Source organism: Lichenostomus cassidix, chromosome 5 (assembly GCF_008360975.1).
Source record: "Lichenostomus cassidix isolate B80296 chromosome 5, HeHo_3.0, whole genome shotgun sequence".
NCBI classification, from domain to species: domain Eukaryota; kingdom Metazoa; phylum Chordata; class Aves; order Passeriformes; family Meliphagidae; genus Lichenostomus; species Lichenostomus cassidix.
Genome location: NC_139486.1, coordinates 13,985,624 through 13,998,100, shown reverse-complemented (window position 1 = coordinate 13,998,100; position 12,477 = coordinate 13,985,624). Strand labels below are relative to the sequence as shown.

The 12,477-nt window shown below is 40.8% G+C and overlaps 1 protein-coding gene across 4 annotated transcripts in view; it reads left to right on the top strand.

Annotated features, from left to right (window-relative positions):
- TUNAR (transmembrane neural differentiation associated intracellular calcium regulator) overlaps window positions 1–11,294 on the top strand; it is a 162,040-nt gene extending 150,746 nt beyond the window's left edge. For all 4 annotated transcript variants that reach the window (XM_085061456.1, XM_085061458.1, XM_085061459.1 and 1 more), the window contains one exon: window positions 5,079–11,294. In XM_085061456.1, the coding sequence (XP_084917582.1) occupies window positions 5,079–5,264 (186 nt within the window). In that variant the 3' untranslated portion in view covers window positions 5,265–11,294. The remainder of the gene's footprint in view (window positions 1–5,078) is intronic.
- Window positions 11,295–12,477: the final 1,183 nt, after the last annotated feature.

Sequence of the window (12,477 nt, the reverse complement as noted above, 5' to 3'; positions counted from 1 at the left end):
CATTCTTGTTTTTCAAGGTGCCAGATAATACACGACAGTACAGGGCAGATCAGGAGGAGCACTGAGGACCCCCGGGAGAGCCTAGAATTCCCCCTTCTCTGAGTTCCCAGGAGCTCATATTCTGCTGGCTGAGCCCTCCACTTGCAGCCTCTTTGAGGAGCTCATAAATAATGACTTAGAGGAGAAATGATTTAAGATTACAAAACTTTTTCAAGATCAAGTCAAGGTGCCAGCATATTCAAAAGCTGTCAGATATGTCAGGGCAGGTGCTTTGTGAGGGATGTGCTTTGTATCTTTGATGTGACAAACATTCTGCAGTAAATTCACAAACATGCACTTGCTGCTTCCTTTTCCAAAGCCCTGCAATCAAGCCATCACCTTTAGATCACACTGAGTGAAGAGATGCAAAAGGATCTTCTGCTAGAAATGCTTTTCCTGGTTCATTGGACTGTTTGCAATGGCACTGATGTGCAGCATGTCCCACAGATTTGGGGAGATGGTCATGAGTGTATTTCATAGCACAGCTGGATTTGACACTTTTCATGTTAGTGTGTCCCTGTTTTGGAAATATTTGCGAGGCCTCACTGTTGTTGTGGGCCATTTTCTGCTGTAGGCTGAATAACCTATTCTTCAAAGAATCCCACAGATGAGAAACCGAGGCAGAGAGAGACTAAGTGGATTTCCTGCAGATAGATTAGAAGTCAGCAGAAGTGCAAGGAGATGAATGGTGCAAGAAGTGTCCTAACCACTGAACTGTCCTTGTCTCCCATGTGCAGTGCAGAATATACAGGATATTTATCTTTTAATGGATAGCTTTTCGGAATTCATAACTTTTCAAAAGGCTGATGTTAGGTTAATGATGAATCTTACAAAACGAAGTGAGAAAGACATTAATTTTGATGTGTCGTGAAAGTGCTTTCCTAATGAAGTAGTAATTAAATAAGAAAGATAGTTATTTTTAAAAATGGTAAATTTAGTGTTCTCTAGCCCTCCTACCTCAGCAGTTCTAGCAACGGTTCTGCGTAAGAAAAAGGAATGTTTCTGTCAAGCATGAAGTACCACCAGAAAAATATAAAAGGAAAAATGTGTCATAAGAATCATAAAAATATTAAATAATGTCAAATAAATGAATTCACTTTCCAGAAGAGAATAACAAAGACTGTGAAAAGGTACCCAGAAAGCCAGATGACTTTTCTATTTTCTTAATTGGGGTAATTATACTAAAACTGACAGCAAGTATTTCCCCAGTAGCAAAAAACACCCACAAATCCCAGCCAGCAAAAATACTGCTCTGAGCATAAGATCTGTGAAGGTTAAAGGCTTGAGTCTGCCATTAGGAGAGTGCTACTCCTCCCAAGGTCAGTCCTGACATATGGAGAAGTAATTTTGATTCTGGTCTCCTCACAGTCCAAAGTCAACGCTTACCTTGATTTCAACAGTGCTATATTTGGCAAAGTACTAATATAATTGTATTTGGTCCCAGTCATGTCCTGTTTGAAAGTTAAACTCCTCTTAATGCCGAGCCATTGTGTGCTCCCTCTTGGAGCTTAGGTGATGTATAAAATAGTGAGCAGTGTGGATCCACCAGAGCAATCCTTGCAGGGAAACCAGAGCTGCCAAAGCCCTGCAGCCCTGCAGGTACCTCATGTGCTTTAGGGGTTTTACTTCACACCAGCTTTTGCCTGGAACCTTACTGCCATGGACTGAAATTTCTTTAGTAGTTTTTACGGCACAGGAAGAGCTCCTGCAGCACTTCTTTGGGTGTAGTTTCATCCAAAAAAGGTGCAGTTCATGCAGTCCCAGGCTGCATCACAGCATAAGCCAAATACAACACATGGGCTCATAGAGATGACCTCCAACAAATCACACTCTGCATCAGCCCATGTATAAACCCTCAGCTGCTGTTGCCCCCTTCCTTCATGCTCCTCATGTTCCAGCCACCAGCTTCTCTGTGCATATTTCATTGCATCACACTGAGGGCTGCTCCCTCAGTTAAGGCCCCTTAGTGGGACAGAAATCACCTGGCAGTCTGATTCATGCTACCAGATTTGAAACCACCCACTATCTCCTTGCTAATAAATACAACTTGCAAAGAGGAAAAATGTGATTGTACAACCTCAGATCAGAGACTGTGCAGCCCAAGGACCTCTGCCTTTCTCATCAGCCAGTAATAGGTGCCTGGGAAAGACTTAAATCACATGGCAAAGTTGTTGTCATACTTCCCCAGAATAGTTTCTTATCTTACAAAAAAATCACAACTCAAGGATTTGCTGAGGCGAAGGCTTTGTTGTCTTTACATCTAATAGCCTTTAAAATATTTCCTATATTTTGTGAATTATTTAGCTACTTTTTAGATTAATGTTAATTTTAGGATCTATCATTCTGCAGGAGAGAATGTGATATTAACTTCATGCTGCACAGTTTATTAAGAAAAGATTGGGGGCGTTAATAATGGGTTCAGATGCTGTCTGAGCCCCCATGCTGCCAGTGCTCACATTAATCCTGGAATCAGGATTTCCTAGTGCATGTGGTGCAGGGTCACTGTACCAAAGTTGAGCACCAGGGGCTGCAGTGCAAAGCACCAGCTGGGGCTCTGCACCACTCTGTCGGTTTTTGATGTGAATGGGAAACTCTGTCCAAACCACGGGATGCAGAGGAAAATTGTACCTTCTCTGGCTTTTTTTGAGCCAGAAAGGCTTGACCACAAGATGCTTGGGTATGATCATATTTCTGTGGGAACCAGAGTGCTGAATCAAGAGTGTTCAGCTCTCGTGGGAGCCAGCCAGAAAGAACTTCACTCTCCCCTCAAGTCCTTGCATTCCAGGCCTGGGATTTTATCAGACTATATTTGTAATCCTACTTGATTTCTCAAATAAATAGTGAAATGCAAACGGTTGGCCAGAGGGAAAACCTTCCAGTTACTGAAGGGGAAAAGAACACAATATCCAAATGACTCATGGCTCTGTGGGTGAAGTAATGGCTGCATGTCATAGCCTGGGATGTGGGTTTGTGGTCCGATGCCACAAGGAGTGGATGTGCTTAGGTTGTGACGTTAATGTAAATGGCTTTGGGAGGAATTCTCCTGTGACTTCCCAGAGACAAGTTGCTTGTTAAGACACCATGGACAGCTTGGTGGCAATTAACAAGACAGGGAGGACACCCACCAGGTGCAGCCAAACCCTCCTCTGGACGCTAGCTGGGACAAATATGAAAAAAGCCTTCTGCTGCTAGAAGAGGTAAGTCCTGCAGGAAGAGTTGGAGGTGGCTGTGGGTGAAGGAATGGTGGAGACAGTTTCTGAGGGGAATCTGGAGAGGGACAGCAGGAGCCGTATCCCTGTGATGCACTTGGTGCCTCTGAAGCTTTGCTCTCCTGGAGCAGATTTTTCAAAAGACCTTCAGGGTGATCGTGCTTGGATGTTTGATGCTCTGGTGTTTGATGCCCTTCTGCTTGGTGCCCTCTGCTCCTGCTGACTCCTGTCTGCTGTAGGTATCCCCAAGTTACTCTCTTGTTATTTTTCCCTCTGAATATGTTGGTTGCAATAAGACAAAACACATAAATGCTGATGCACATGTAAGTACAAAGGCTTCTGCAGACCCTGACTTCTTCCTTACTTTCCACTAATAACTTGTACCTGCTGGGATTCAGCCACTTCCTAGGAAGTTGCCAGCAGTTACCCACTGTCCTATATATGAACAGCTTGCAGATGTGACAAAAATGCAGGTTGTTTTGTCTGGATTCTCAGATTTTCCTCTCAGTCTCTCCCATGTAGGATTTCCTTACCTCTCCCAGTTGTTTCTGTACTCTGGTTGCTGCTCTGTGGCTCTGCAGTGCAGGAGCAGAGGAGGAGCTGCAGGCCAGGACTCCTCTGATGGTATCTCCTGGAGGGATGTGCCACTGAGCTGCTGGCCACTTCTTGGGGATCCCTCACCCCCTGGACATATAACCTGCCTGGGAGGGACTGCTTTTGCTCTGTGAGTTAGTGGAGGGAGGAATGAGGGTCCATTAAAAGACCAAATCAAATCCCTCTTTTAGGCAGGAGCTGTTGGGGAGATTTATTTTTGTCCTACATTCTACCACTGCTTTCTGCAGGAGAAACATGATGGGATATGGTTTACAGCTTGGGAGACAACAGCAGGGCATTGCCTGAACCCAGATGTTGGCAGATCAGTTGGCATTGGGAAACCAGCCAACATTTTTCAGTTTTCTGGGACGCTCTGGTTTGCCCATGTGATTTAAATTTGCAGTGTTAGATAAACACAGATACATAGAATTTATCCATTTCTAATTTGAACAATCAGATGTTTACCCGTGGCAGGAAGACCAAGGGAGCTTCTTTGTGGCTTCAGCTGTGCTGGGAGTCAGGGCTTGTCCTGCATTTGAAGAATCTTCTTTTTTTAGGCAGTTCAGAGGCTTGGGCTGTTGCTTGGGAAATGGCTGTATTCTCCCTGCAGGCAGATCAATACATTTCAGCTCACTACACTGCAAGTAACTTTTCATCGTACATTAAGAATGAGGAAAATAAAAGCCAAGATGGATGTTATTTTGGTTTTGCTTTTATTTTGAATTATTTATTAAGAAGTCACTGCTGTCTTCCTTCTCATCAGGAGACAAAATGCCTTTATCTTGAATGATTTTTTCCTATTAAAAAGAAGCAAGGTCTTCCCAGTTTTATTTCCCTCACTTGCTTCTTGGTACTGAAGTGTAAATCTGGGGTCTCCATAGCATGACAAGATGATCTCCTGCAGTCCCAGTGCTGGCAAAGTCCCCATTGATGCTGGAGGAGTCACACCTCATGGTACATTTCTGACCAGTTTTACAACAACATTGCAGATGAGCTATGTGTGCTAGGAGTGATTGCTGGCATGTAAGCAGAGGGGTATAAGTAAACCACAGGCTAGTTGAACTGTCATTTTAATTAAGCATTTACTGAATAGCTAATAAAAATATTAATCCTTTTCAAGTGGATTCTTAATATTATGTGTTATGGGGTAAAAATTCTGCAGTTGGCTCTGCTATTAATATGAGTTTTTATATTCCAGCTAACAATCCATTTTCATGCTTTTGTTCCTAAATCTAGGTTATCCTGAAGGGGAGGATAAAGAAACTGGCCACCAAGATGGTAATCACTAGTGGAAATGAAGAAGATAAAGGCAGTCAAGAAAAGGAAAGCAAAGAAGAAACCATCTTGGCAATGCTTGGAATTATTGGGACAATTCTGAACCTCATCGTGATCATTTTTGTGTATATTTACACAACGTTGTAAACTAGAAGGCATGCAAATAGACCAGATAAAATGGCCATTAAGAGTGACAACAAACATTGCTGACTATTGACAAGTTCTTTAATCAGAATTGACTCTGTATTATATTAACACATCATAAAAGCACTGCCTGCAGGCAGCGAAGACTGAAGCACAATTAATTTAACAAGACTTTTTCACACAGTAATAAGCTTAACTCTTCTCTCCTGCCCTCTCCCTTTCAGTTTGGTTTTCAGTTTGGGGGAGAATGACTGCAGTTATATAAGTTGTAGCTTTGAAGAAATCCACCAGGGATATGTTGTTTTAACACAATTTAAAAAAAATTTAAAAAATAAAAAAGGGGGGAAAAAAGGAAAAGAAAGAAACTGTACACTATATATAATTAGAAATGTATGCTGTATACCCGCAAAGATTGAACTCAAAGATAGCTTCATAGCACAGATCACGTGTCTGTTAGGTCAAATGGTTTTTTTCTCTTGGTTTTTGCTTTTACTTACATTGAATCTGACAAGCTTTTTATTTAGAATGAACATATGGTGCAATCACGAAAAAAACAATTCCATTGAGCAAGGTCTGCCTAAACCTGATAAAATGTTGGGAGAAATACATTACATGGTTATTTTTCCTTTCTCATTTGCTTAACATCTGTGTCTGTTCATACCAATGTTTATAAATATATATTTTTAATAAATGTGCTATATTTTTAGCATGAACCAAATATTTGGAGACACTTGTATTCATGCAGCTAAATTTTGTTTGATGAAGTGCCCCTTTTGACAATGGATGTTATTTTTCTCGGCAATTATACAGCAGTCTTGTTTGCAGCCCTCTCACTGTGGTCTGAAGCAAGCTCACATCATGCTCATATGCATGACTTGAAGTTGGAATGTCAGCTGAAAAGCATTGCTGCTTAATACGGGAAATAGCAAAACATTGTAAGGTGACCTTTGGAGACTGGTTGCAAAAAGAAGGCTCTATTTATAGTTAAAAAAAAAAAAAAGCAAATGAAAGGAATATTGAGGCACCTCACAAAATATTGCAAAATTCATAGAATTTATGGCTTTCAAAATCTGGTCACGCTCTCTAAGTACTTGTGCTGAGAGGAGCAAGCAGAGGTTTATACAGTTGAAAAGAGAAATTTATAGAGCCTATAGTGAGGGGCTTAAGTGAAATCCAGATTGTAAATACAGAGTGTATTTTAAATGTGAGGATCATTAACTCTTTACGCTTCTCTGACATGTGCTTTAACTGAGTTGGTGCAGTGAAATTCTCTGACTTGTGTTTTTGACAGGAATGTACAATGATGATGATGATCACCATTTTTCTTCAGAGTTCAGTACCTATAAATATACGAAGCATTAAAAATATGAGACCTCAATTCTGCCTCAAGCTGCCTAAGTACATTGCCCACTAACTCTGACGTATCCTCTTTAAAAATAGGTCAATTAATTGTTTACTGACTTGTGGTTTGGATTGCGTCCTCAGATGCACGAGGAGTATTGGTATTGAAGTCAGCCAGTGCTGTGAAAAATTAATTAGACTCCAGGGTCAAAATTTAGTGATTAGACCTGTCCGTCCGGAATCAGTAATGAGTTTTTCACCATTTTCCAGGTGCTAGGAATGGTCTCAAAAATACAGAATTTCATTATAGGATATAAACTGGAAAATCTGGAGGGGCACCTATTAGAAACAAAGGTGTTCAGTCTCTTGTGGTATCATACAGTCAATAACAAAGCCATTAGGAGCAGAAAAAAGGTCAGTAAATAAATGACAATGAAATCCAATATGAAGACTGAAGGAAAGCAAGCAAAATATAATCTCATGTTAATGAAAACATGACAGGGTGAGAGAGGTGAGAAAATGAGCAGAGATTTGAAGCAGAAAGCAGAACAGAAAGCCAATGCCATGCATGCCAGCATGATGTTTCATGGCTGAAACATTTCTGTTTGCACAGTGCTGGTAGAGCTGCTGGTCTCAGAGAGGACAAGAAAGAGTAGTGGCACAGGTCAGTGTAGCTCTGTGAAAGTGATCTTGTTTTTTAATTTATAGTTATTTTTTGATAATTCTAAGGAACCAGCAAACTCTACTTTTTGATCATCCTGATGGCTAAAATATTTTACTCCACTAGGCATTTTTTCTTCTGTTTAAGCTACTGCTGCAGACAGTCTGTGGCTCTGAGCACCTGCACATGCTCCAGGCACCTGTCTAACTTCAGCCTGCCCCTTGCCTGGCAGGATTTCTCTGCAGATATTTTTCATGAACCTCTCCTCGTCCTTTTCCAGCAAACACTGCAGCAATCTGCCTGAGGCTCATGCTCATCTTCTAGAGGGGCAGCCTCTGAGTCAAAAGATGATCTCTCATGCCAGATACTTCTTTGCCTCCCTCTGCATCAAATGGTAATACCTGTCATCTTCTTGTGGGCATGAAGATGCTCAATGATGCTCAATCAAATTTCATTAAGGGCTTCTACTAATATTACAAATTAAAGCTCTGCGTTGTAAAACAACATAGGACACCTCACCCACTAAAGTAGGAACTTCTGCTACTCATCACAGTTGCTCTTGTTCAGATGTGGGCTAGCACCTTGAACAAGACAGGCACTGCAAATAGCCCAAATAAGCTGAAATGGTGGATCAAGAGCCTAAGGATCCCATATTTTCTCTGCTGTACTTTGCCTGGTAGTCTTGATGTAGGCAATGTGTCCAGGTGTCTATTGCCCCACACCAGCAGTAGTGTGTGCACTGTGCTTTGCCACAGGACTTTTTATTCCTCTGAAAGAGGAATAAAGGTTTATCCCATTCCATAAAAAGTTTAACACTTAATATTTTAATTTTACAGGTTTCTGTTCACAGATAGTTCTAGAAATATCCCAGGGCAAGTTCTTCTTAAGTAGATTCATTAAATATTCATTTAAATAAAAATGAAGGGTTTCCTTCGAGGGCAATTTCTTTACCTTTTATTTGGTATTCATGAACACTGATAGGGGAAAAGTATGTTTTCAAGAATGACAGTGGAAAAGGAATATTTTACTCAAAGATCTGAAGGTGTGCCTACCCAGGAAGCTGTGGGCAGGCCTGCTCTTGGCTCAGTGACATCTGGAGCCAAATTACCCTTGTGCTTTTTTTATGTGAGCAGTTTTCAGCATGTACCTATAAAAAATATTCGACTAGGTTACATATATGTCATGGATACCTTATAGTCAGTAACTGCTCTATAAACAGTTGAATAAAACTTCTCATTACAAGAGTTCAATGGTAAATCTGCTTTGGCAAGGAAAAATCCTACAGTCTCATTTTTGGCTTGACTTGTAGGTAATGCAAACAGTTTCCAAAGTAAATTTTAAAAAATGAAATTATTAGTCCATTAGTGACAGGAACTTTCATCTTTGCATTTGAGTAGAAGGAAATTAATATCCAGTGTCTTAATAAGATAAAAAAGCATCACCTTTTGCTTCAGTCGACTAAGAATACGATTATATATTCCATGTAGTTTGATGGTTTGTATCATGGGAATGAAAAATATTTTTATGAGGTAACAGAAAGGTGACACTGTCCCCACTAGTATCTGGTGGCTACAGATTTTCAAGAAGGGAGAAGACAAAACTATTTATTATGCACACAACAAGGTGGGGAGAAAGAAGACAGGCAGGCTACTGCCCTCCTCTCTGGTTCTTACTACTGACATAGAAAACTCATCATCTCAGGAACCACATTTCTATACAGGAATGTATCATCCTGCATGGTGGCTGTCAGGGCAGCCCTTTCAGTTATGGACCTTCTGCTCCTTCCAGCTGCCCCTCTGCAGCACTGTGGGGCTCATTGTGCCTGAGCAGAGTCTGGACACAAACCCAGCCTGGCAGCCTCTGGAAGCAGTTGATTTGCTTTACTGCAGTTTAATGGTCTACTATGGGCCTGAGTTTTATTATTTTAAGGATAGTCAGTAATCATCATCATCTTACTGTCTGATAGTCTAGGGGATACCTCACTGGTTGAATTCCCAGACAACTCCTACTCCTGGCCCACAGGTAAAATTTTGATTCAGTAAGCATCAAAGTACAAAAGCTTCATTTACATCATGACAAAACTTCAGTATTAAGCATTGCTCAAGCCCACATATCTTATATTGCCATTTAATCTGTACACTGGAGCTAATCCCAAATGCCCCAAAATATTATCTGTGTCAAGAGGTCTCATCTCTTCTGAGTCAGAATTAACATTTCCATGTGAATTTTGGCATGTGCAGAGAACTTGGCCCAGAGAGGGAAAGGATAAAAATTAGCTGGATTAAAACTCCAGGGAGGCAGCACTGCAGAATTTACTAATTAGTTTGAGGTTTAGCTAGAGTACTTTGTTTCTGGATAGCGAATATTTTGGAGAAAAAGAATGTTATTGTTCCTTGGAAAGTTTCTTGAAGAAATATGTCTAAGTGAAAGAAATAACCTCATTAAAAATATTTCAGCAGCAATCTTCCAAAGAAAGCACTGACCAGGACTCTGAGTGGCTTGCTTCCCAGGAGTACTGTTTGGCAGCCAGGAACACAGTGCACATACATGTAAGCACCTCTTGTTTACTTAGAGGCTTTGTCTTCTTTGGAACAGAATGCACAGATTTGCAAAGATTTACAAATATATGAAATAGTACATTATGCAATCAACAACAACAAAAATCTGTTTACTTATTTCTAGCAGGTACTCTGCAGAACCTGCACTGCTTCCATGCCTGGCTGTGTGTTTTGGAGGCTCATCCAAAAACGTCTTATAAATTCATTGTAGCTTTTCTTCCCCACCACTGATCCAAGAAAAACAAAACCTGTTCCATGTGGAAACCTCCACACCAGCCTGAAATCCCACATGCATCCATATGCATTTATCTACATATGAACCATCTGGTATCCAATAAGGCTTTCCTTGACTTAGGCATTAGGTTTGCTTATCTGCATTTCACCTGGGGACTCAGATGGTAAAAGGCAATTTGTAGAGCTGAAAGCACCCAACTGTTTCCAATGATCCAGCTTTGCATAATGGAGCTGTCACCTGGAGAGTGCCTGTTCCCATGCCTGGCACACCACACACCATCCTCCATGAGTGTTCTCACCCTGACACAGCCCCCCTGACACCCAGGGGGTGGGGCTAGGCTGTAACTCTAACCATACAGCCAAAAAGGTGTGCAAGGTTTTGTGTAAAAGCCTGGATCCCAAGTCAAGCTCTGCAGAGTGAAAGGACATCCTGCCTTGTTCATGGAAAGGCACTTAGCTATATCCACTGGGATCCTTTCTTCTGCAACCAGTCCCAGTTCAGCTGCAGGTGATCCATGCACCTCCCTGACCCTCTTGTGGCAGCTGCAGAATTTCCTTCCACCTGAGGGAAGTAAGCAGCTCTGGACTTCCCTAATCTCCTAGAACAGGGAATAAAGTCACTCTTGCATGGCAGAAATAGCAGCAGGAGCATCCATTTCTGGCTGACAATGATAAGGCCATTTGCCTAGAGCTCTGATGGGAACCTTTTCCCACCCATCATTCCTCATAATCCTGGAAATGCAAGTCAATTACCTGAACTCCAGGACCTTCTTCACAGGCTCAGTCACCATTTAGACTCAGGCAGGCTTCTTTTATGATGCTGAGACTTTGTTAAACTCAAATGGCTCCTGGAGCCAGGTCTTCAGGAGCATACTCAATGTCCTGACACCTTCACCTGGCCTTGATACCACGAAGGTGTCACCATAGCAAGCCTCAGGCATTGTCAGTCTCTGCCAACAAGGTGTCAAGGGACAAGCATTAGCAAGGGACACCACATGGGAGCCATGGGCAGCCTGAGGTAGTGCTCTGTGGCTGCTTTCCCCAAAATTTACCTTCTTGAGGAGCAGTGATATTATGGTGGATTGATATTGGTGGTGGGTAAATGTAATAAAATGTTTGTGTAGCAGGGTGTGATTTCTCACCTTTACTTCCTGCAAACTTAATGGGAAAGGCTTTATAAATAATTCTGGCTTTGTCAATTTAAAATATGGATTAAAATTTACTATATATGTTTTCAAATTTTAATGTGCTGCTTTTTATTCCCTCCTTACCAAACAATTCAATTTTAGTTTTGCAGATGCTATTCTTGTTTCTGTAATAATGATGACTAATGCAAAAGCATTGGTACTGCAAAAGGAAGGAATGAAGATTATGTTGTCAATGTTGCATTAATCTGTTCTTGTGAGCAGGAGAAGATAGTCAGTGTTTTTCTTTGCATACAGTGCACATAGTTAGCAGTAGTTTTATAATTTGATACCATTATTTCTGGAATTCTGTGGGACAAAGTTTCACCATTTAGAGCTGTGCATATTCAAAAAAAATATCAGCAAACTGAGAAGTACATGGAATGTTTGCACTAGCTAAAAGAAAACAATGTCAGACATATACATTTTGAGCAGATTCAAACTGAAAAGCGAGATGGTACAACTATCATTCTTACACCCCTGCTGACATTGTATAATATACACCAGGACATAATTCAGAAGCTCACTCTGCTAAGACTATTCATGTACATAACTCAGACTAGGGGCCAAGTTCCTTTACAGTTAATATGCATATGAATATGTATTTGCAGGTTTGGGGCATTAGCTGACAGTTAGCTGACAATTCAGCTGTACGAAAATGCAGCTAATCAGACAGGGAAAAATATGAAATTTCCTGTACAATTAGATATTTTTCTTTGTCTCATTGACCTTATTTTCAGCTGGTTTGTTTCAGACTGCGTGATTGATGAGAATGATGCTAAAGCCTGCCTTACTGATGAAAGAATAAACATTATGGAGGAGTACTAAATCTACATTTTCTGTCAGAAACCATGCATTTCCCTAAATGGCTTTAAAAAAATCTCAGTGCTGAATGTTTTACATTTTCCTTTATGTTTCACCATCAGCCAACACACTATTTCTATTTGATTGTATAATAATATTTATGTACAGTTTCACTGAGCTGTGAAAACACCAGCAAATGGATTTTGCATACTTTGTTGCTTTTTAAGTTTTATAAGCCTCTTTCTAGTGCATACCCATCTCCTGTTTGAAAGATCAAGAAGACAAATATACCACATCCTAAAGCACTATACAATTATGCAAACCTCACTACAAGCTTAGGTTGGAAGTATATGACCATTTCCACAAAACAGGGGTGTTATTTCTTGAGACTGTTCATATGGCCCAAGTGACCCTGATATGGTGCTGAGTACAAT